At 44.4% G+C, this 25,679-nt stretch overlaps 1 protein-coding gene across 8 annotated transcripts in view; it reads right to left on the bottom strand.

Annotated features, from left to right (window-relative positions):
- The window catches only part of arhgef37 (Rho guanine nucleotide exchange factor (GEF) 37), a 163,991-nt gene that overhangs the window by 63,377 nt on the left and 74,935 nt on the right, over positions 1-25,679 (bottom strand). For all 8 annotated transcript variants that reach the window (XM_078231085.1, XM_078231082.1, XM_078231087.1 and 5 more), the window contains one exon: positions 15,883-16,006. In XM_078231085.1, the coding sequence (XP_078087211.1) occupies positions 15,883-16,006 (124 nt within the window). The remainder of the gene's footprint in view (positions 1-15,882; positions 16,007-25,679) is intronic.

Below are 25,679 nucleotides of genomic sequence, written 5' to 3'. Positions count from 1 at the left end.
AAATACCTTAATGTATTACAAGAAATTCTGAACAATCATATTTGAACATTGGTGCCATAGGTCTGATATCGAACTAAGTTAAAATAATATAAAGCCATCAGTGCTGATCACCAGTAGAAGTCTTAATTTAAAAAAGTCTCAAGCAGGACTTGCTATTTAATGTTTCAAACTACCATGAATAGATGTCTACACCATCTATTTGGAATCAGCGCTACATATAATAAAGGCCAAAGTGAAAAATCTGGAGTTACTCGCAGTAGAAATTCATTTGGGCATTTTTGCAAAACAGGTTGAAGTGGATTGGCTTCTTGAATTGTTGTAGTTCATGTGATGTAAGTACACCCACAGTGCTCCTAGGAAGGTAGTTCCAGGATTTTGACCCAGTGACATTGAAGGAACAGTGATATAGTTCCAAGCCATGTTGGTGCGTGGTTTGGAGAAGAAGTTGCAGGTGATGGTGTTCCCATGTGCCTTTATTTTATTCTTTCAGGTGAAGAGGGCATTATGATACCCATCCCTAATTCTCTCGAGAAGGTGGTGGTGAGCCCCGTTTTGAAATGCTGCAGTCCATTTGTAGGTACACCCACATGTTGTTAGGCAGAAAGTTCCTGGATTTGCACCCTGCAACAGTGAAGGAACAACAATAAAGTTCCAAGTCAGGATGGTGTGTGGCTTGAAGAGGACTTTGCAGCCGGTGGTGTTGCCAAGCACCTGATGCTCTTGTCCTTCTAGATAGTAGAGTTTGCAGATTTAAAAGGTGCTGTTGAAGGAGCCTTGGTGAGTTGCATCTTGTAGATGGTACACAATGCTGCCAATCTGCATCAGTGATGGAAGGAATGAATGTTTAAGGTGACGGAAGGGGTGCCAATCAAACAGACTGCCTTGTCCTGGATGGTGTCAAACTTCCTGAGTGTTATTGGAGCCACACTCATCCAGGCAAGTGGAGAGTATTCGATCACAATCCTGATTTGTGCCTTGTAGCATAGGCTTTGGGGAGTCAGGAGATGAGTTACTCCACAGAATTTCAGCCTGTGACCTGCTTTTGTAGCACAGTATTTATATGGTTTCTGGTCAATGCTAATCCACTGGATATTGATGGTGTTGTGTCATTTATAAGACATGTTCAGGCCCCCATCTTGAGCACTGAGCTGGAATTTCTTGGGGTTCTGAGATGCTGTAAGGTACTGATGGGCAGCTTAGGTTGTGAGCGACTGCATGAGTGGCCCTCCTCCACCTCAGTGGGCCACAAGATTGATATCAGGCTTGTTCAGTAACATAAGACCAGAAGACATAGGAGCAGAATTAGGCCATTCAGCCCACTGAGTCTGCTCCTCCATTCAATTATGGCTGATGTTTTTCTCATCCCCATTCTCCTGCCTTTTCCCCATAACCCCGGATCCACTTATTGATCAAGAACCTATCTATCTCTGTCTTAAAGACACTCAATGACCTGGCCTCCATAGCCTTCTGCGGCAAAGAGCTCCACAGATTCACCACTCGCTGGCTGAAGAAATTCCTCCTCATCTCTGTTTTAAAGGATCGTCCCTTCAGGTTGTGCCCTCTGGTTCTAATTTTTTCTACTAATGGAAACATCCTCTCCACGTCCACTCTATCCAGGCCTCGCAGTATCCTGTAAGTTTCAATAAGATCCCCCTCATCCTTCTAAACTTCAACGAGTACAGACCCAGAGTCCTCAACCGTTCCTCATACGACAAGCTCTTTATTCCAGGGATCACTCCTGTGAACCTCCTCTGGACCCTTTCCAAGGCCAGCACATCCTTCCTTAGATATGCCCAAAATAGGGCCCAAAATTGCTCACAATACTCCAAATGGGGTCTGACCAGAGCCTTATACAGCCTCAGAAGTACATCCCTGCTCTTGTATTCCAGCCCTCTCAACATGAATGCTAACATTGCATTTGCCTTCCTAACTGCCTTCCTAACATGACCCCAGGAATAAGATTAAATACATTTAATACACGCTGAATATTTCACGAGTATAAAAAATGCAAAATCACTTGTATATTAATAGAACTACCACCAACTTCAAATGGTAAAAACAAAAGAACAAAGAACAGTACAGCACAGGAATAAGCCCTTTGGCCCACCAAGTCTGTGCTGACAAAGATGCCTCTCTAATCTAATGTTTTCTTGCCTCTACGTGGTCCATATCCCTCTATTCCCTGCCTATTCATGTATCTACCCAAATTCTCTTGAACGTTGTCATAGAATCTGCTTCCACCACCTCGTCTGGCAGCGAGTTCCTGGCATTCACCACCCTCTGTGTGAAAAAACATCTCTTTTAAACTTTCCCCCTCTCACTTTCAGCCTATGCCCCCATTTACCAATTTACCAATTGATCCTTCAACCCTGGGAAAAAGACTCTGATTATCCACTCTTTCCAAGCATGTCATAATCTTTTAAGCCTCTATCAGGTCCCCCCTCATCCTCTGATGCTCCAATGAAAACAACCCAAGTTTGTTCAACCCTTCTTCATGGTCCATATCCTGCAAACCAGGCAACATCCTGGTAAATTTCTTCTTCACCCTTTCCAATGCATCAACATCCTTCCGGTACAGTGGCGACCAAATTGTATACAATATCCCAAATGCAGCCTAACTAAAGTCTTATACAACTGCAACGTGATTTTCCAATTCCTATATTCAACACCCCGGACGATGAAGGCCAGCATGCCATATGCCTTCTTGACCACCTTGTCCACCTGAGTTGTCACCTTCAGGGAACTGTGGATCTGCATCCTAGTTCCCTCTGTGTGCTAATATTTCTACCATTTTCTGTATACTTTCCTTCTGCAGTAGACCTTCCAAATTACGTCACATTTATCCGGGTTAAATTCCATCTGCCATTTTTCAGCCTACATCTCCAGACAATTTATATCCTGCTGTATCCACTGACAATCCTCTTCACTATCCACTACTCCCCCAATTTTTGTATCATTTGTAAATTTCCTAATCAGACTACATATATTTTCCTCCAAATCATTTATATATATTAGAAACAACAGAGGCACAAGTAATGATCCTTGTGGAACACCGTTTGTCACAGACCTCCAGTTAGAAAAGTACCCTTTCACTGCTACTGTCTGCTTTCTATGCCCAAGTCAGTTTTGTACCAGCTCATCTCGGACCCCATATGACTTGACCTTCTGTATCAGCCTGCCATGAGGAACTTTATCGATGGCTTTACTAAAGTCCATGTATACAACATCCATTGCTTTGCCCTGGTCAAGTTTTCTTGTCACTTCCTCAAAGAACTCAATCAAGTTTGGGAGACACGACCTCCCCTTCACAAAACCATGCCACCTAGCACTAATAAGCCTATTCTCTTTCAGATTTGGGTGCATCCTGTCCCCAAGAATCTGCTCCAATCATTTCTCCACCACTGATGTAAAGCTCACAGACCTGTAATTACCCGAATTGTCTCTTCTGCCCTTCTTAAACAGAGGAACAATGTTAGTTACTCTTTACTCCTCTGGTATCTCGCCTGTGACTTAAGAGGATACAAAGATTTTGGCCAAGGCTTCAGCAATTTCTTCCTTCACCTCTCTCAGTATTCTGGGATAGACCCTATCTTGCCCAGGGACCTATCCACCTTCATGTTTTTCTAAACCTCCAATACCTCCTCTCTTTTTATCTCAACATGTCCTAGAATATCCTCCTTTCTACAGTCATCATCCACCACATCCTTCTCCTTTGTGAATACTGATGCAAAGTACTTGTTAAGGACCTCACCTACCTCATCTGGCTCCACACACAAATTCCCTCCACTGTTCTTGAATGGACCCCTACCCTTTCCATAGCTACCCTCTTCCTCCTTATATATGCATAAAAAGCCTTGGGATTCTCCTTAATCCTGCTTGCCAAGGACATTTCATGGTCCCTTTTTGCCCTCCTAAGTCCCCATTTAAGTTCCTTCCTGCTATATTTGCATTCCTCAAGAGTCTTATGTGTTTTCAATTTCCTGAAATTTATGTATGCCTCCTTCTTCTTTTCCACCGTAATAAATATTAACACTTTGGACACAAAGGGAGTGCACGGGTCTTGTAGTCGATGTTGAGTGCAACCAGCATGCACCTCACTTTATTTGCCCCTGCTTTACGTGCGTATCACTTCAGTAATATCGGTAGGAAAAAAACTATGCGGATGAAAATCAAAGGAATGTGGCAACCCAGTGCAATGGGCAACTATCAACAAAGTGTCTCGTGGGCCACACTCAGAATTCAAATGTGCCACCATGTGACCGCAGGCTGCATGTTGTCCACCACTGCTATAAGAGGATGAAATGGAAGTTCTGAGCCTGCAAATACCAGCCGCAAGACCACAATTTTCCTGTGCACAATCTTCCACAAGGCGGCCTCTTAATGAGTCGCCTCTTAAGTTTGCCATCCTATTAAGAATGGTGGTTGGCTCCTGATACTGCTAGCCCAATCGAGTGTCTAGCATCTCTGAAGCTTTGGCAGTCGCACTGGGAGTGCTTGGTGTTGCTGATGCAGTCAGGGATAGTGAGGGCACCTCAACAAAAAAATGACCTTGGTGATGTGGATCCAAATGAAAAGTTATGAGGGCCCTCGGAGTGGAGAAGAAGCCCTTTTGGAGGAATCATTTGGGCCACATCACTGGGGCATGAAACCTCTGACTCCATTGAGATGGTGGCCTCTACACATAGTGTGCAGCTGCTCTGTTGGGTCTTAACTCAGAACTGGCTAACTGCCTGTGGAGTGGGCAACTGCTCCTGTCTGCCCTGGGAAACATGATGTGGAGTTGCCGGCGTTGGACTGGGGTAGGCACAGTAAGTAGTTTCACAACACCAGGTTAAAAGTCCAACAGGTTTATTTGGTAGCACGAGCTTTTGGAGCGCTGCCCCTTCGGAGCGCTGCACTCACCTGATGAAGGGGCAGCGCTCCGAAAGCTCGTGCTACCAAATAAACCTGTTGGACTTACTATACTTACTATGCTCTGGGAAAGACACTCTTAATAGGAATTTGTCAGGTAGCCATCCCAAAGTGGCTCCCGCCCCTTAGCTCCACCCCCCAACTATTTCTTTGAACCCCCCTCCCCCTCAACCCCCTCACCTTCAAGGCCACAAGTACCTGGGTGGGAACATTCCTCCTAGTGTGTTAACTTTTTGGCACTGAACCTCAGGAAAAAGCTATCTGAAAAAGTTCAAAAGCCTTGGGAAATATACAGTGCAGATTCACCAGAATTATACCAGGGTTAGAGGGTTGAATTATGAAGACAGCTTGCATAAACCTGAGTTTACCTGAGTAAACCTGAATCTTTTCCTGTTTCGAAGGTTGAGGGATCATCTAATTTATATGTTCAAAATAATGCAGGGACTTGAAAGGGTGGATACAGAGAAGCAATTTCCTTTTGGTAATGGAATTCAAAACAGGACAGTCTAATCTCAAACTTAGAGCTGGGTCATTTAGGAGTGAACAGGAAGCATTTTTAAAAAAAAACACAAAAGCGGAAATCTGGAACATACTCCACCAAAAGGCAAAGAGCGATTAGCCAATTAAAAGTTTCAAGACTGAGACTGCTGGATATCTTTTGTTATGTCTGGATCTCAAGGGATATGGAACAAAGGGGGACAAGTAGATTGGAGGTACAGATCAGCGTTTCAGATTGTCTAATTGAATGTTAGAGCAAACCTGAGGTTGAATTGCCAATTCATGTTCCTGTGAGCAATTTTAGTGCCTGGCATAGAGGATGGCAAAATCATCCCTCTATAATTTAAACCTAGTTATTTAATCATAAGAACTCCATAATGGCCATAAAATGATAACCTTTCCAGAGGTAGTCAGCCAAGAAAACTCCACCAACTTGAATGATGTATTCTCAGCGCCATTTATTCTAAAGACACAGTACTTAGCACAGGGCAATTTCAGTTGAACTAGTTTGGAAGGTTCATGTCAATGATTCCTGTTCTGCAGCATGGTGCACTCCACCAGTCACACAGAATCAGAACTGAAAAGTCAAAATGGAGGAGTCAGTGTCAGCAGTACACAAAAAAAATTTGCTTACGATTAATAGTTCAAGGAAGAAGGAACATTTAATTTAATGTAATGATTGCAAGATTGGGAGAGTATTTTGCAAGAACTTGCAAATTATACTATTGTGATTATGCAAGACCAGGGGAACTTGTAATTTTTTTTTTGCAAATAATCATGACACTTAACAAAATTGTTGTTTTAAAAACAAAAATGTATTGAAGCTAGGAAACTAATGAAACATTCAAAAAACATAGATGTAGCTGTGGATCACTTAGCAGTGTGCCATTTCCAGATTCCAACCCTGTTGGCTGTGAAGGGTTAATACTTGTTTTAAAGCAGCAGTGATGGCTAGGGTTATTGCACTGTGTTAGCATACTAATATGCTTATACTATGGCATTTGATGTATGTTTGCAGTCACATTGCTTCACAATGAGTAACCAATTTCAACCAGGCTATTAAGGCGAGAGGCTTATTCAAATGAATGAAGGAAATGGGAAAGCAAACTGACCTTGCAATTCTGATGTGCCTTTTAACAAGTGAGCGCAAAGCAACATTTTCAAAACCCTGAAATCAGGTCACCTTGTTTGCACTGAGGCTCTGCCAAGGTTCCAACTGAGGGCCTACCTGCAGAACAGCTGCTTAACTGTGGGATGAGGTGATGAGTCAGGGAACTGTTCAGGGAGTCGCTAATGTTGTTTCCATGGTGAAAATGAACCTCAGATTTTATGACAAAAGGATTGAATTTAACTTTAGGAATATGTATCAATGTTTGTTATCTTGAATAGTGATGGGTACCCACATTTGAATTGCATTAATATGGAAAAAATTTCATTTGACCCAGAACTCCATGAGATAGTGTTCCACTGGTGTAACCCCAGCAAACAAACTCTCCACCATGCTCCAAGATCATAATCCAAATCCCTGGGTCGCAGTGCAGTGGAGGACTTAGCATTGCCCATCTCAATCTGTCCACTAAACCCCAACAGAGCTGAAGAAAAATTTTCTTTTCAGTCTCCAAAAAAAGCCAATCTGCCTTTGGATGAAGTAGAAACCTTCTGGGATTCACTTCTAGATTAAGTTTTGGGCCGAGAAAGTGACTATTTTAAGAGGAGGCGATGGCCTAGTGGTATTATCAGTAGACTATTAATCCGGAAACTCAACTAATGTTCTGGGAACCCAGGTTCAAATTCCACCATGGCAGATGATGGAATTTGAATTCAATAAAAAAAATCTGGGTTAAGTATTTATAGATGACCATGAAGCCATTGTCGATTGTCGGAAAAACCTATCTGGTTCTCTAATGTCATTTAGGGAAGAAAATCTGCCGTCCTTACCAGGTCTGGCCTACATGTGACGATGTGGAGATGCCGGCGTTGGACTGGGGTAAACACAGTAAGAAGTTTAACAACACCAGGTTAAAGTCCAACAGGTTTATTTGGTAGCAAAAGCCATACAAGCTTTCGGAGCTCTAAACCCCTTCTTCAGGTGAGTGGGAATTCTGTTCACAAACAGAGCATATAAAGACACAGACTCAATTTACATGAATAATGGTTGGAATGCGAATACTTACAACTAATCAAGTCTTTAAGAAACAAAACAATGTGAGTGGAGAGAGCATCAAGACAGGCTAAAAAGATGTGTATTGTCTCCAGACAAGACAGCCAGTGAAACTCTGTGGGGGTTACAGATAGTGTGACATGAACCCAATATCCCGGTTGAGGCCTTCCTCGTGTGTGCGGAACTTGGCTATCAGTTTCTGCTCAGCGACTCTGCGCCGTCGTGTGTCGCGAAGGCCGCCTTGGAGAACGCTTACCCAAATATCAGAGGCCGAATGCCCGTGACCGCTGAAGTGCTCCCCAACAGGAAGAGAACAGTCTTGCCTGGTGATTGTCGAGCGGTGTTCATTCATCCGTTGTCGCAGCGTCTGCATAGTTTCCCCAATGTACCATGCCTCGGGACATCCTTTCTTGCAGCGAATCAGGTAGACAACGTTGGCCGAGTTGCAAGAGTATGTACCGTGTACCTGGTGGATGGTGTTCTCACGTGAGATGATGGCATCTGTGTCGATGATCCGGCACGTCTTGCAGAGGTTGCTGTGGCAGGGTTGTGCGATGTCATGGTCACTGTTCTCCTGAAGGCTGGGTAGTTTGCTGCGGACAATGGTCTGTTTGAGGTTGTGCGGTTGTTTGAAGGCAAGAAGTGGGGGTGTGGGGATGGCCTTGGCGAGATGTTCGTCTTCATCAATGACATGTTGAAGGCTCCAGAGGAGATGCCGTAGCTTCTCCGCTCCGGGGAAGTACTGGACAACAAAGGGTACTCTGTCCACTGTGTCCCGTGTTTGTCTTCTGAGGAGGTCGGTGCGGTTTCTCGCTGTGGCGCGTTGGAACTGTTGATCAATGAGTCGAGCGCCATATCCTGTTGTTATGAGGGCATCTTTCAGCGTCTGGAGGTGTCTGTTGCGATCCTCCTCATCCGAGCAGATCCTGTGTATACGGAGGGCTTGTCCGTAGGGGATGGCTTCTTTAACGTGTTTAGGGTGGAAGCTGGAGAAGTGGAGCATCGTGAGGTTACATGTGACTCCAGAGGCACAGCAATGTGGTTGACTGTCAACTGCCCTCGTGCAACAAGGGATAGGCAATAAATGCTGGCCAGCAAGCGACGCCCACGTCCCATGAATGAATTTTAAAAAGTGAATATGACATAAGGGAAGGAGTAATTCCATCTCAAATTCAAAATATCATGGCAAATGGGGCATGTTCCTTGGCCCCGATTTTAACTCACTCGAAATCTGCTCACCTACATTGAGTTAAAAGTGGGCCCCTGGCGTAACCAGGTTCTGCTAAAAACCTCAGGCTCTATTTTCCACCCTCAACCCTCCTAAGAATTTTAGAACCATTATTTCCTTCCACCTTTGGCTAAGATCAAAGGCAGGACCAAGCCTGGTATCAGATGAAATGCCTGTTCTAGTCAGCTTGGATCTAATGTGTCCCTTTTGTGGCAACCATGAATTGGATTTAATTTGAATTAAATTAGATCATTGGAGCAAGCCAGGAGTTGGATTGAGGGCTTGCCCTGTCCATGCTGAACATTGGCTTTATAACTCTGAGAAACGGATAAAACGTTTTTAAAAAATCCTTCTACCATCTTATTGAGATTCATTTCAGTTTACTTCCCTGTAATGATTAGACAAATCTCATGAAGTTTGAGTCCCAATGTAACTTTTCAACAATTTAAATTCTGTAAGCCGTAAACTGGGAGGCTAAGTAGATCAGCAAGCTGGATCAATGGAGTTTGGCACAATAATAATATTACTGCACTTAAAAACCAATCCATTATTTGCTTTGACATCCTTAAGACAGGGTAGATTGTTAGAGAAATGCAAGATCTGTTTCTCACTAAATCATGATACTCATTTGGAGACACAATGGGCCAAATGGCCTCCTTCTGCACCATAACAATCCTGTGATTCTGTTCAATTTATGCCGTGAAATTATGAAGTAAGCCATAATAGTTGTTTCTTTCCAACTAATAATGTCATCGTGAATGCCATGACTAGGGGAATATAAACTCGGTGTAAGATATTTTGGGAACTTATTCTGAAAAATAACATTTAAAAGTATTACAAATACCTTGCATAACAACATAAACATAATGGCTGAAATTCTCCAACCTTGCCGGCCGTTGGGATTCTCCTGTCCCACTGCAGCAAATGGAGATTTTGGCTGAGCGCCAAATCCTCCGTCCTCGCTGACAACAGTCGCCAGGCGTGTGAGACTGGAGAATTCCAGCCAATATATATATTATACATTCCTTATACATGCCTTATAATGCCCAATGATTTCTATTCAGCTGAAGAATAAAATCAAAATGACTAGAATGATGCTCAAGTGTTTTAATCCATTGGAAATCAGCCTTTTGAAGATGAGAAGATATTTTGAAGATAGCTTTATTTGAAGGCATGGATTTGGAACCATTGGTTGTGATATTACCCATTGATCTGGGTATGAAATCTAGCAACAATAACAGCAAATTGCATTTTTAGAGCACTCTTCCACGAGAAGGGGAAAATTAAACAGGAAGCGTAAGGGCAGTATTTAATCCAGGTGACAGGCCAGCCCTCTCACCTGTCAGCTGGAGAGCTGGCAGGAATCCTGCGTTGGCTCTTTTTGGGAAGACTAACCATATTAAGTGCCAATCAAGCACTTTACTGGCCACCCCCAGGATCAAGGGGCTGAAATCCTGCCCTTGGAATGCTGTCAGCCTGTCAGAGGCACCATTTTCCCACTTAAAGGCCTTAATTGCAAGATGGGAAGGCCTTCACGAGCCTTCCTGCCCAGTCATAATCTGAGCAAAGGCAGGGAAGTGGCCAGGTCCTCAGTTGTTATCCTCCTACCCGATCAAATGTCTCCGAATTTACCTTGGCACTAAATTCCACCCAAAGATTTTTTAAGGGCATGTGGCAGTTAAAGAGGCGTTCTTTAACTGCCACATTCTTTCTTTAGTCATACATGGAATGTGGGCCTCGCTGGCTGGGCCAGCATTTGATGCCTATCCCTAATTATCCTTGAACTGAATGGCTTGCTTATGCCATTTCAGAGGGCATTTAAAAATCAACCACATTGCTGTGGGTCTGGAGTCATATGTATGCCACACCAGGTAAGGAAGACAGATTTCCTTCCCGAAAGGACCCAGATGCATTGTTATGACAATCGACAGTGGTTTAATGGTCATCATTAGATGTTTAATTTCAGATTTTTAAAAATTTAAATCCAAATTTCACGATCTACCATGGTGGGATTGGAACCCTGGTCCCCAAATCATCATTCAGTGTCTCTGGATTATTAATTCAGTGACAATATCACTAAGACCTAGGGCCTGAGTAAGACATAGCCCACAAAAATGACAGGCATAACTGGGGCCCAAATGGGTACCCAATGGCCACACCTTTTATTTGTAGGAAGTGAGATGTTTTGTTGCATAAGGACAGGGACTGCTTCAGTATCTGAGGAGTTGTAAATGGTACTAAATATTGTGTGAACACTCAGTGAACATCCCCACTCTTGACTTTATGATTGAAGGAAGGTGATTGATGAAGCAGCTGAAGATGGTCGGGCTTAGGACACAACCCTGAGGAACTCCTGCCGTGATGTCCTGGGACTGAGATGATTGGCCTCTAACAACTACAACCTTCTTCCTTTGTGTCAGGTACAACTCCATCCAGTCAAATGCAACCTCCTCGATTCCCCTCGACTTTAGTTTGCTAGGGTCCTTGATACTACACTCAGTCAAATTGATGTCAAGGATGTTGCTCTCACATCACCTCCTGAGTTCAGATCTTTTGTCCATGTTTGGACCATGACTGTTGTTGGAGCAGTACTCACCTAGGCAAGTTGAGAATATTCCATGACACTCCAGACTTGTGCTTTGTTGATGGCAGAGAGAATTTGGGGAGTCACTAAATGAGTTACTCACCACAAAATCCCAAGCCCCTGACCTGTTCTTATAGCTGCAGTATTTATATTGCTTGTATTTGTAACAATACATTCGTATGCTGGGCATAAAGTGTGATTTAGCGAAAGAGAAAGTGGAGGTGAAGATTGCATTTAATTTGGGATCGTGTTCATTTTCAAATTACTGTGCTAAGAATAAAAAATAATGACCTTTGTGCATTCTGCAATTTAGAAAATGATTTATCTGTAAATATGTTATGATTTTAACACTGCAATCATAACACTTTTGAAATACACTACAAAATTGGAATTCAAATTACAAAAATAAATGACCTTGGCTGGATGTGTGTAATTTGTTCCTTTACAATATTCATGAAGATGATGTGATAAACATTTTCAAAATAAATTATGCTCATTAACTGCTATGATATGGTGAAGCTGATTTTACTCTGTTGGAGACTGTTGTCTAAAAAAATTAAAGGGATACACCTTTCTGGCTCCCTGGATAGGACCGCAACATGTACAATGCATTCTATGGTCAGTCACAAGCCAAGTTGGAATTGGGGGCAACCTGAGAAATGCATTAACCCCAACTCTGATTTACATAAGTAATGAGCCTAATCCCAGTTTCAGGCAAGTGTCCTGATGTGTGTAACATTTGGCACGGATTGAGTTCTATTCCTAGCCAAACATGCTATTAACAGGTCCAGGCAGCGGGTGACCGAGGCTGTCATTTGAGCCAACTGTCCGCCCCTCTGCCACAACTATATTCACAGCTGGCAGTCCCTGGAGAGGGAGCATGCAGTGTTCGAGGGCACCACCGAGGCCTTCCTTGCTCATTGGGGACGGCAGGGACTAGGGTGTATTATTGATTTCTTTAACCACATTTTGATTTAATGTTTTAATTTCCTTTCTGCTTTGTTTTGGGCGGTTCCCTTCCTTTTGGGGGCTGCCCTTCTTGCTGTGTCCTTGAGTTTGTTTGATTTAGTTCATTTGATTTACCATAAAGAATGGTTGAGTGCTATTGGCCTCTTTAGCATCCGTTTCCCCACCTGAGAAACAGGTGCTGCGTGAACAAAGTTCTAGGCCAAAATGTTCAGAAAGGCAACAGTTTATAAATCTTGGCAAATACCTTTAAATTTGCTGAGTAACCATTGATAAGTTATTTATTTTGCACTATAAAATAGCGAACTTTAAAATATCACACACACAGTGCATCAGTAATTCCAAATAAGCCTTTCAGATTTAGATCCAGCTCCTACAGGGAAAAGAAACGTAACTGCTGTCAAGTGTATTTATATTACAAACTACATCACGAGATCAGTGACGTGAACTGCAAGTTTTCATTTCACAATGCCAAAACTACAGCATGTGACTTTTAATAGCCTGGATTCCTATTGCGTAACACAAAATCTAATAAAAGCAGTCCCACAGTTACAACATAAGGAATGCCACACTTCCAACAAAAACTTTTTTGGCATTTGCACTTAGCTTTGCCTCGGTGCATGATTTATCAACTAAATTATTAAGAAGAGGGATCAGAATATTCCACATTTTTAGCAAATCTAACAAAAGATATATAGCATTGTCTTGTACAGAATGATAGGATTTAGTGTTAAGCCCGATGGGTTTTGTGGTTGGCGACAGTGCCTAAATTTGTGGCCTGAACCATTTGAATTCCGAGGCTTCATTTGCACAGTAAGGAACATTGCAGCTAACAGCAGACAGGAGTAGAAGTTCATCATGGCTCATTCAATACAAATGTGGGGTTGGATTTAATGGAACCTGAGAGAATGGATATGGGGACTGGGACAATGGGGCAGGAGTATCCACATTGGATTCCCAGACAAAGTATTCACAAGTAAGTTGAAAGTAGGAATGGCCTGATCCAGGAATCCGGCCCACCGGCTGCAGGAAGGCCATTAAGCTCATTGATGAGCTACTTAGAACATAGAACATAGAACAGTACAGCACAGAACAGGCCCTTCGGCCCACGATGTTCTGCCAAGCTTTATCTGAAACCAAGATCAAGCTATCCCACTCCCTATCATCCTGGTATGCTCCATGTGCCTATCCAATAACCGCTTAAATGTTCCTAAAGTGTCTGACTCCACTATCACTGCAGGCAGTCCATTCCACACCCCAACCACTCTCTGCGTAAAGAACCTACCTCTGATATCCTTCCTATATCTCCCACCACGAACCCTACAATTATGCCCCCTTGTAATAGCTCCATCCACCCAAGGAAATAGTCTTTGAACGTTCACTCTATCTATCCCCTTCATCATTTTATAAACCTCTATTAAGTCTCCCCTCAGCCTCCTCCGCTCCAGAGAGAACAGCCCTAGCTCCCTCAACCTTTCCTCATAAGACCTACCCTCCAAACCAGGCAGCATCCTGGTAAATCTCCTCTGCACTCTTTCCAGCGCTTCCACATCCTTCTTATAGTGAGGTGACCAGAACTGCACACAATATTCCAAATGTGGTCTCACCAAGGTCCTGTACAGTTGCAGCATAACCCCACGGCTCTTAAACTCCAACCCCCTGTTAATAAAAGCTAACACACTATAGGCCTTCTTCACAGCTCTATCCACTTGAGTGGCAACCTTTAGAGATCTGTGGATATGGACCCCAAGATCTCTCTCTTTCTCCACAGTCTTCAGAACCCTACCTTTGACCCTGTAATCCACATTTAAATTAGTCCTACCAAAATGAATCACCTCACATTTATCAGGGTTAAACTCCATTTGCCATTTTTCAGCCCAGCTTTGCATCCTATCTATGTCTCTTTGCAGCCTACAACAGCCCTCCACCGCATCCACTACTCCACCAATCTTGGTGTCATCAGCAAATTTACTGATCCACCCTTCAGCCCCCTCCTCTAAGTCATTAATAAAAATCACAAAGAGCAGAGGACCAAGCACTGATCCCTGCGGCACTCCGCTAGCAACCTGCCTCCAATCCGAAAATTTTCCATCCACCACCACCCTCTGTCTTTGATCAGACAGCCAGTTACCTATCCAATCGGCCAACTTTCCCTCTATCCCACACCTCCTTACTTTCATCATAAGCCGACCATGGGGGACCTTATCAAACGCCTTACTAAAATCCATGTATATGACATCAACTGCCCTACCTTCATCAACACACTTAGTTACCTCCTCAAAAAATTCAATCAAATTTGTGAGGCACGACTTGCCCTTCACGAATCCGTGCTGACTATCCCGGATTAATTCGCATCTTTCTAAATGGTCGTAAATCCCATCCCTAAGGACCTTTTCCATCAATTTACCAACCACCGAAGTAAGACTAACCGGTCTATAATTACCAGGGTCATTTCTATGCCCTTTCTTAAACAGAGGAACAACATTCGCCATTCTCCAGTCCTCTGGCACCATCCCCGTGGACAGCGAGGACCCAAAGATCAAAGCCAAAGGCTCTGCAATCTCATCCCTTGCCTTCCAAAGAATCCTAGGATACATTTCATCAGGCCCAGGGGACTTATCGACCTTCAGTTTATTCAAAACTGCCAGGACATCCTCCCTCCGAACATCTATTTCCTCCAGCCTATTAGCCTGTAACACCTTCTCTTCCTCAAAAACATGGCCCCTCTCCTTGGTGAACACTGAAGAAAAGTATTCATTCATCACCTCGCCTATCTCTACTGACTCCATATACAAGTTCCCACTACTGTCCTTGACCGGCCCTAACCTCACCCTGGTCATTCTTTTATTCCTCTTATTCCTTTTATTCCTCTTATTCCTTTTATTACTTAAAACCAATTATCTCTGAGCCTGGTGGAATTTAATGATTCAAAACCCGCACAGCTTTCCCATGTCTCCCAAAGGCCTCCCAGCAAATCTGGTCAGGTTTGCTTATGGCTTTATGGGGGCGTGGACCAGAAAAGGCGGGGGGGGGCGTGGGTGGAGGAGTGGGTCCTTAACTCACAGGTACTTTGTATCTGATCAAGTAACCCAGTATCCAGGGTGGGGGGAAGAATTGACAGCCCCCCCCCCTGTCCTTTCCTCTGGCATTCCCTTCCCCACCTCTTCACTAATCACCCACTCGCCTGGGATCCAGCATTGGTTCTGGGGATGGGTTTCATTGCATTACCAGCAGCAGCCACTGTACCTGGTGGCGCTGCCTGCAATGGAAAGCTGCAGACTCTGATTGGTTGGCAGCTCTCGAGGCAGGATTTCCATTCTCCAGGATCCTTAATCACACAGGAGGCCCAACACTTGGAGTTAAGTACCAGTCAGGCACATAATTGTGTAGGGCCATTCCCTCAGATGTGACACACGGCTGTGCAAGTGTCAGAGGAAGCCCATGTCACTGGAACAAAATCCAGCCTGTGGATTTCAAGCAAACAGAATAATTTATCACACCAAATCTAATGCAAGGTACTATCTGAATAATTACTTATCAAGAGGACTTGATCTGATTTCCCAGTAGCTGCTTCTTCCAGACTTTTGGATAGATTGGACGATACATGTACAACTTCGTCAATATTTCCGAATAAACCTTCCAGATCCAGGTCCGGCACCTAATAGGGAAGGGAAACATGACCGCTGTAAAATGCTTTGTGTTACAAGCTGCATCACAATCATGGTCAATGTTATATATGTAGCTTTTTTATTATAATGGATAAACGAGGGGGCAAGATAATTGGTGCCTGTGGAAATCTGAAATAACAATACTGGAAATGTGCATCTGCACTCTTAAGACCTCTTCAAAACTGAATGCTTTCTCATGGGAATGCTTCGTCGGAATTCACGAATTCCCTCAATGTTATCCCACCCAAAGTGTTAAACTGTTTCCCTCTTTCAGATCGTTGTGGATCTACTGTACATTTTGCACGTCTTCTGTTTATTTTTTATGAATTGGATTGAAATTCTTATTAGTACTGAGTCTTTGTTGATAGTCATGAATTGTTAACAAAAGATATTATAACGCATGATTCATGCACACAGAAATTGCATTAACACTGCAATGAAGTTACTGTGAAAATCCCCTAGCCGCCACACTTCAGTGCCTGTTCGGGTACACTGAGGGAGAATTTAGCATGGCCAATGCACCAAACCAGCGCATCTTTCAAACTGTGGGAGAAAACCAGAGCACCCAGAGGAAACCCACGTAGAGACAGGGAGAACGTGCAGATTCCGCTTTATGGGAGCGTGGGCCAGAAAGGGGTGGGGCTTGGGTGGAGGAGTGTGTCCTTAATCCACAGGTACTTTGTGTCTGATCAAGTGACCCAGTATCCGGGTTGGGGGTGGGGGGAAGAATTGACACAGACAGTGACCCAAGCCGGGAATTGAAGCCAGGTCCCTAGCACTGTGAAGCAGCAGTGATACTGCTGTATTGCCATGTGCCACCATGCCATCCCTCCCAACTGTGTGAGCCAAATCACCTTGCCATCTGGATGATGAAGGATATCTTCCTTACCTTGGGGCTTCTCAGACTTAAACGGGGGGATTCTGCATGATCCAGAAAGTCCATCTCAGTCTCAAGCAGCTGTATGTCTCTTCCAATTCCCTTCACTGGTTCTCCAGGAACCAGCAGAGGCTTTGGGCTGCTGCATTCATGGCTCTGACTCCTATCACACTCCAGCTTACCATTCATGGGCTCCTGCTTCTTCTTTAGCCTGCTCCTCATGGTTTCTGGCACTGTGCCTCAGCTTGTCAAAGACATCTTTCACTGCACTGGAGAGGTCCATAGACCAGTTCCACTGCCCAACCCTCTTGCACACCACAGCCTTCTGCTGGTGAAGGCCACACTGTTATATGGTAATACAGAAAATTTGAATGTATGATTGCTGTGAGCAAGATTTCATCAGGTACATGCCTCTGTTAACTGGGCTTAGAAACCTTGGATCTTGGCCTCTCTTATGAGATTGGAGAACTGCCAAAGGAATTTTCATAGACAGTCACCTCTTATAATCCACCCTGTTAATATTTACTTGTGAAAAAACATAAGTAACTTGTGCCATGAAGCCATGATCAAAAACATTGTTTACAACAATAAGTTAGTTACATCGGGGAGGAGAAAGTGTCAGTTCTTGAGCATGCAGAGGGGTAATCAGGATTGTTGGCACACACAACAGGAATCATATATTCAATGATTTACATAAAACATTATCCACTCAGGAACCAACACATCAAACCCAATAGTCATCTACTCTCAGAGCCAAAAGAGTATTTTACATGAAGCAAATTATAGAATTTGAATAGAACTTATGTAGCATTTTAGGGAAGGTTTTTTCCTCCAGAAACAGGAATCCAACATCCTGACCCCACACGGTGGGGAACTAGTCCAGTGTTTTCCTGGAGGTTAGTTCTCATTGACTGATGGGTGGGTTCAATTAATGGCAATGGAATGGAGGTGAGATTTGTAAAGTGTGGGTTCCAATTTAAAAACATGATGGCTGCCATGGCTGTTTTGATTCAGTAAATAATCTTCAGCTCAACAGGAGAGGTAGTGGCCTGGTATTCAGGGCAGATCTTCCCCATGCTTCACAGATGCGTGAGAGAGACGTGAGGTACTGTTTCCAGAAGGTGGCAGAAGACGGCCACACAGCCAAACGAAACAGGCCTGGCTGGAGAAATTGTGAGCAGCATAAGCTCAGAGGAACTGGGTGCAGAACCACAATGAGTTTTAATGACCCTCATTGCGCGATCTGACAAAGAGAGTGTAATGTGAAACAAGGATGACAGGCCTCTAGCTCTGCAGCCTCCAGCAGACACATCAGCTGAGCAAACTGAGGATTTATGATGCCCCGATCATGAGAGAGATGTGTTTCCAGGATAATTATTAACCTCTGAGAAAAGCCCAGAGCCCAAGTGCTATTGAGGACCAGGCAGCATTGATGCATGGAACTTCTTGGCCCATACCTTCCCCAGCCTTGACTTGGAGAAGGGGAACCCAAAGATACGCTGGGGAATCCCTCTTACGAGTTTTCAAGGAAGGGTTTAGAAGGGAAGTGCTGCCTTCCCTGGGCAATGGCACTGTGCTGGAACCATCCAACAAAGAGATTTAAATCACTAACTGTGAATGGTTCTGACAGATGACACTAATATTTACTCTGAAAAAGTTAGAATAAAACCACATCTAACTTCAGCGTAACTAGTTTAAATACTCAGATCAAATCCTGCACAAGATTCCCCTCACACTCTTGACCTACAGGGAACTACTTCCGTGCCATCACTAAGTAGCCCACCCTACAGTTTACTCCATCCCTGTTCCCACACCCACAAAGGATTCCCCAGCAATCTCCCTCCCAAGCCCCTGACCCTCACCCGCACCACATTCCACACCAACCTGGCTAGATCCATTCCCCCCCACTTGACTTGACCTGACTCAATCCAAACCGACTGGAATTCCGCACCCCGCACTGACCCAATCTGACTCCTCCACCAACCCCGCTCCACCCAGACGCAAACCCCCACCTACACCACCCCCACAAACTGACCCAACCTCACATCCCCAACCTAACCTTCCCAGATGTCCAAACCCCCCCATCTCTGACCCACTCCATCCCTCCATCGTCCAAAATCCTGAGCCCCCCCAACTCCCCAATGTTCTGATTCCCTCACCCTGAAATGTCTGACCCCCTCTTATGTCCAACTCCCCAAACCACTCAATGCCTGACCCCCCCGACCCCACCAATGCCTGACCTTTCCAACATCTGACCCCTCCTACAATGTCCGACCCTCCCTCATGCCCAACCATCCAAAATGTCTGACCCCTCCACCCCACCAATATCCAATTCCCCCACCTCCCCAATGTATGACCTTACCCTACCCTACTCCAAAGTCCAAACTCCCACTCCTATGTCAACCATCCCTCAATATCTTACTGGACCAAGTGGGTGATGGAGAGATGGGAACACCCAGACACCTGGAGAATTGGGTGAAAAGATATTGTGATTTGTAGATGAAGGGGATGAAATACATTCCTCCCCATCAAAGACTCAGCTCTGAAGAGGCTTCTGCTGTCACGAGTAAGTTGACATAATACCCCTCTTAAGTTTCTCACAGGGTCAGTTGTGGAGGCTGTGTGCAGGGGCAAAAGTGCAGCTGCAATGACTGGGACCTCACAAGCATCCAATACAGCAGAGCTAGTACCATCACCTCATACAAGTTCATCCTGCACCAGCATAGATACACTATCATTGGGTCCTTGCACACGGTTAGGGTGGCACTGGGTGAAAAGCATGGCACCAATGTGCAGGAGGAGTTCAGAGACAGAGAAAACCATGAGTAGTGCTCTTCAGAGGATGGAGGACTGACACAGCCATGTCTAGCTAGACACAAATGCAGGGCCACAGGAGTTAAGCAAAGCAGCATTACTTTGACTAACAGAAAGAAATATTTATCTGCATGTCAGGGGCTCCCCCCGAGGCAGTGTGGGGTTATGGGCTGAGAATGGATGAGTCCATTCAGCTCATCTGCATGACCGTGGCTCAGGTCTTTGAACAAAGACATCTTCTACTGGAGAGAGTGGCTAATCTTAGGGACAGCCAAATACAGCAGCACTTGGCATGTATGTAGATTGCACGCCATCCTCTGTAACATTGACTTGTCAGTGAAACTGATGGTGCAAAGAAGCATGGACTGCATGTCAGTTGTGCCCAGCTAGAAGTCCCCTCCAATGATCCAGAGCAGTAGCCAAGGGCCTGAGGCAGTCACCGTACAAAATAAAGGTGTATCCTCGCACAGGGCATTATCATTTGGTCTGCTTTGCCCCACTAACTGGAGAACTATCTGTGAAGCAAGGCCCAGTGATGGAGGCAGTCTCTGCAATAGTCCGGGTACCGCAGCTTCTGGAGATGCTGCCACTGACAATTCTGCAATGAGGCCAACCACTATATAACATCTCAACCACAAGTAGAAAGTGAGCTGACTGTCTCCACAGCCCAGGCCATAAGGGGAGCACCGCATAGGAGTGACCATTGAGTCATTCGGTGCAATGAATGGTTGATTGGGGTCCATTTCACTGTAAGAGTGCACTTTATAACTTTCTTTAACACTGTAAATGTTGACACATGACCCAGATATACCAGGTTCCATTCTTTCATGTAAAACTGGAAAAGAGGAATGAGGTGGAGGAGGGAAGCTGTAGTCTTTGAAAGGAGATGATGAGGCTGCTAGACAGATGTATGCAATGCATTGGCACTAAAAGTTGATTTAATTAAAGTTATGTCTTCAATAGATAAGTTCTCAAAGGCAGGTCAAAGTAAGTTTCAGTACATGCAGTTCTGCTGGGTGTAAACCACTCTGATAAAATAAGCCAGGATCAGATGATCCTTAGCATTCATGACATCCTGATGAGAAATTTAACCCATGGGCTGATTCCAGCTAACCAGCTGCACAACCTTGGCACTTCTCAGCTTTACGTTTTCTTCTTCCTCCATCAATGAACTGTCAATCTGCTATTTCACCTTCTTCAAGGTTCACATCTCTCTGGAGGGCCATGTTATGGAAAGCACAGCAGACCACCACAAAGCATGGGACCCTTACAGGAGTGTACTGCAGGGTGCCACCCAACTAGTCCAGGCACAACCTCAGTATCATGTAAATAGATGAGTGCAATGTCCAAAGGAGAATCTATCCATGGAGGTTGGGTCGTGACATTAAACGCTACAGCATCTGGACTGCCAAAGAACGAAGGAGTCATGGCAGCTGCCAGGATAGCGAGTACACAAAGCTCTCATTTTGGTTGCAGATCAGCTGAACGCTGAAGGAGTGGAAGCCCTTCTTCTTGCTGAATCTTGCTGGCTGCTCATTGGGTGCCTTGATGGCCACATAGGTGAAATTGATGATGTACTGCATCTGTAGGAATACTGTCATAGAGGAAAACCCTACTGCCCTTTGCACCTGCAAGGCTCTATCTGTTTGGACCTATATGTACTGCCCAGCTTTCACAGATTGAACATCAGTGACCTGAGCAGAAATGGTTTTTTTGCTACTTAAAAGACGTCACTAAGATCCGCTACTGATATTTGGAAGGAGCCACAGATGAAGTTAAGTGCCATGGTGACTTTAACATCTACTAGCAGGGCGTGGCGAGCAGTATAATGAATTCTGAGGTCTTCCTCAATAAGTGCACAGATCTCAGTCACCGTTTCCCTCGATAAATATAGGCCCCTGCAGCACTCATTATCTGGCATGTTCATTTAGCTTCTCAGCAGTATACTCGACATTGAGGGTATGGCCTCTGTTGCCTTCTCTCAGCTCCTCGGGCCTCTCTTTTGCACTCCTCATGTCTAGGGCTCTGCATCCATTCCTGAGGATGTTGATCCTCATCTCTGCTCGCCCCTATCTCTGAGTATCTTAGCCCAACATCTAGCTATTGCTTTTTTTGTAGTCAGTTGCACTCAAAATACCTAATGGACCAGACCCCTCTTATAGTCTCACAATGCCAGAAGAGTCATGACTCCTACCCAAACGTGCAGGTCCACACCCCAAATCTGCCCACCCAATGGACCCTGTATGCCAATGGATGGATGCTCCTCTCAGCCATTGACCTTTCTATAGGCTCACTTAATTGCATGGCAGTCACGACTGGTTCTCCAATGTATTACCACCTTCTTGGATCTGGACTGTTACAGCTCCATTGTGTAACCCACGGAATTTCAAACTGACCCTTGACAAGCTGCAAACAACAGAAAATAACAACGTATGAAATAGGAACAAAAGTGGACCCTGAGGTCCCTTGAGCCAGGCCCACCATTCAAAATGTTCAATTTAATTATCCTATCCCCTCCCCATGTTCCTCGATTCCCTGAGAGACCAAAACTCTGTCTGTCTAAGCCTTAAATATAGTCAATGGTGGAGTATCCAAAATCCTCTGAGATAGAGAATTTCAAAGGTTCACAACCGTTTGAGTGAAGAAATTTCTCCTTACCTCAGTGCTAAATGAATGGCCCCTTATCCTAAGGCTGTGTCCCATGCTCCAGATTCCCCAGCAGATTAACAAATTCAATTGGCCAATAATCCAAATCGAGCAGATTATTGAGTTCCACCTTTAAACCTTTTGATCAAAATCACCGGCGGTCAGATTGGCAACGACAAAGACAACTTTCCGCGGCATAAATGTTTACATCTGCCTGGCTGCATACTCACCCCCAGTGGGGTCTAAAAATCCTGCCTCTTGAATTTGAAGACATGTCTGATGGTAAAGGTTGGTAAGACTAGATATGGCAATGGAATTGAGGATATTTCAAGATGACTGTTGTGCATTTAATGTCTCCGTGATGTAAATATTTGCCTCCTGTTGATTGAGTTAATAGCTGTCCAGTGAATTCCTTTGGCACATGGTTAGGTCAGCTTCTGACTTTAGCTGCTGTTACCTTCCCTCTCCTGACTGAGCTATTGCCATGCAACATTATAGGGCAATATTGTGGAGGAACAAAGCAAGCTACAAAATATATAGACACCGAGGTCCATTGTACTGCAGCACATTCTTTGCTCAACTAAGATCCTAGTGGAAGCAAGTGTCATTTTACTCCTTACCTCAGATCATATCCTTGGGTTTAATAAAATATTTCTGTCGTGACACCACTATACCCCAGGTCCCCTCCACAGCCTCCAGCAACCATTCTTGTTGTCAAGTGCATGGTGGAATGTTATGGGGTAAAAGAATGTTTGAAACTTTCAGTTTCTTGGAGGTTTACAGAGATTAGTCAGTTCCTAGAACTGCAGACTAGCTGCACGGTATGTTCAGGAATTAAATGGTACTGGAGTTAGGGTTAAATTGGCTACATGGATGTAATCACGAATGCCTGGCACTCTGGGGAGTTCAGTAAAATGTTGCTTGCTGCATTTTGTCAAAGAAAATTAATGAAGTTACGGACGCTGTAAGATGCGCTGAAAATGGAAAATGTGACCTAGATTTCCCAAGGTAATTTGGAATAAATCTGCTGCATAAAAGTTCAATGCTGCTGATTTCTTCACAATGTGGAGATGCCGGCGTTGGACTGGGGTAAACACAGTAAGAAGTTTAACAACACCAGGTTAAAGTCCAACAGGTTTATTTGGTAGCAAAAGCCACACAAGCTTTCGGAGCTCTTAGCCCCTTCTTCAGGTGAGTGGGAATTCTGTTCACAAACAGAGCTTATAAAGGCACAGACTCAATTTACATGAATAATGGTTGGAATGCGAATACTTACAACTAATCAAGTCTTTAAGAAACGAAACAATGTGAGTGGAGAGAGCATCAAGACAGGCTAAAAAGATGTGTATTGTCTCCAGACAAGACAGCCAGAGGACGGCATCTCCTCCGGAGCCTTCAACATGTCATTGATGAAGACGAACATCTCGCCAAGGCCATCCCCACACCCCCACTTCTTGCCTTCAAACAACCGCACAACCTCAAACAGACCATTGTCCGCAGCAAACTACCCAGCCTTCAGGAGAACAGTGACCATGACACCACACAACCCTGCCACAGCAACCTCTGCAAGACGTGCCGGATCATCGACACAGATGCCATCATCTCACGTCAGAACACCATCCACCAGGTACACGGTACATACTCTTGCAATTCGGCCAACGTTGTCTACCTGATACGCTGCAAGAAAGGATGCCCCGAGGCATGGTACATTGGGGAAACTATGCAGACGCTGCGACAACGGATGAATGAACACCGCTCGACAATCATCAGGCAAGACTGTTCTCTTCCTGTTGGGGAGCACTTCAGCGGTCACGGGCATTCGGCCTCTGATATTCGGGTAAGCGTTCTCCAAGGCGGCCTTCGCGACACACGACGGCGCAGAGTCGCTGAGCAGAAACTGATAGCCAAGTTCCGCACACACGAGGAAGGCCTCAACCGGGATACTGGGTTCATGTCACACTATTTGTAACTCCCACAGTTGCGTGGACCTGCAGAGTTTCACTGGCTGTCTTGTCTGGAGACAATACACATCTTTTTAGCCTGTCTTGATGCTCTCTCCACTCACATTGTTTCGTTTCTTAAAGACTTGATTAGTTGTAAGTATTCGCATTCCAACCATTATTCATGTAAATTGAGTCTGTGTCTTTATAAGCTCTGTTTGTGAACAGAATTCCCACTCACCTGAAGAAGGGGCTAAGAGCTCCGAAAGCTTGTGTGGCTTTTGCTACCAAATAAACCTGTTGGACTTTAACCTGGTGTTGTTAAACTTCTTACTGATTTCTTCACAGCCATTGGACAGAGATGTCACAGCCATTGACACCTGCCCCAGAAATGATTCCAACTCTTGGCTGCAGAAGGTTACATCATTCTGCAAATTACAGTTTTTGCATGTCTTGGAACATGTGCTGGTACAATAGCCTGGCCCTCTACAGACAGGTGACAGCATATGATAGGATCCTAATGGAGCCTTGAGGTGAAAATGCTCATTTGCACTCCCGGTTTCTGAAATTCCATAACAGGAGTATGTATTCAAAAAACGATCCATTAATGATTCAGGAGGTTTCATTACTTTCCTTTCTCCCACAGAAACAGTATCCTGTATAATACAGAAGCGGTAGATTTCAAACAATGGCACAAAATAGCTGTCCATTTAAGAATAGAGACCTTCCATAAAATTAATGACCACAATGAACGATGTGTCAGTGACCTGCAAGATACAAATGTGCACTGAAAATGGGTGATGTAAAAGATTTCCCATGGTTACTTGGGAGAAACCGGCCATAGAAAAATTCAGTACAGCACTGATTTGATATGGGTGTTGAGAAGAGGCAGAAGTGTTCAAACATATCAATGGGAGCTCATTATATAGAATGATATGAAAGTTCTAGCATGGAAATAGAGCATTTGGCCCGAAGCAAAGGAGTGCTACAGAGGATTGGTCTGAGTTGCCTTTAGAAATTCATGTTAGTGAGGTGACTGAGGCAGGCTCCCAGACATATGTCCCACCAGGGTGGCAGGAGAATGGACACCACCAGATGGAGGGAGAAGACTGAGCAGGCCATAGAAAAGAAAACTTGGTGAAGTACATTTAAGGAGGACCTCTAAGAGTGGGATACCACCTGGGCTGGAGCGAAAGGGACTGTGATGCACCAGGCATGGTGACAGACACTTGCTGCCCATCATCCTACATGGGACCGAAGGAACTAAATCTAAGTCATGTAATTCATGGTGGCAGATCGTGAGAGAGAGCTTATGTTAGAAATATATAGAACTCAAGTTAGAATGTAACTAGAATGCTTCCTAGAGTTCTGGTCACAGCATAAGAG

The sequence above is a fragment of the Mustelus asterias genome, chromosome 16 (assembly GCF_964213995.1).
Source record: "Mustelus asterias chromosome 16, sMusAst1.hap1.1, whole genome shotgun sequence".
Classification (NCBI taxonomy): Eukaryota; Metazoa; Chordata; class Chondrichthyes; order Carcharhiniformes; family Triakidae; genus Mustelus; species Mustelus asterias.
Note: the sequence above shows the minus strand (reverse complement) of the source record. Positions and strands in the feature narration are given on the sequence as shown.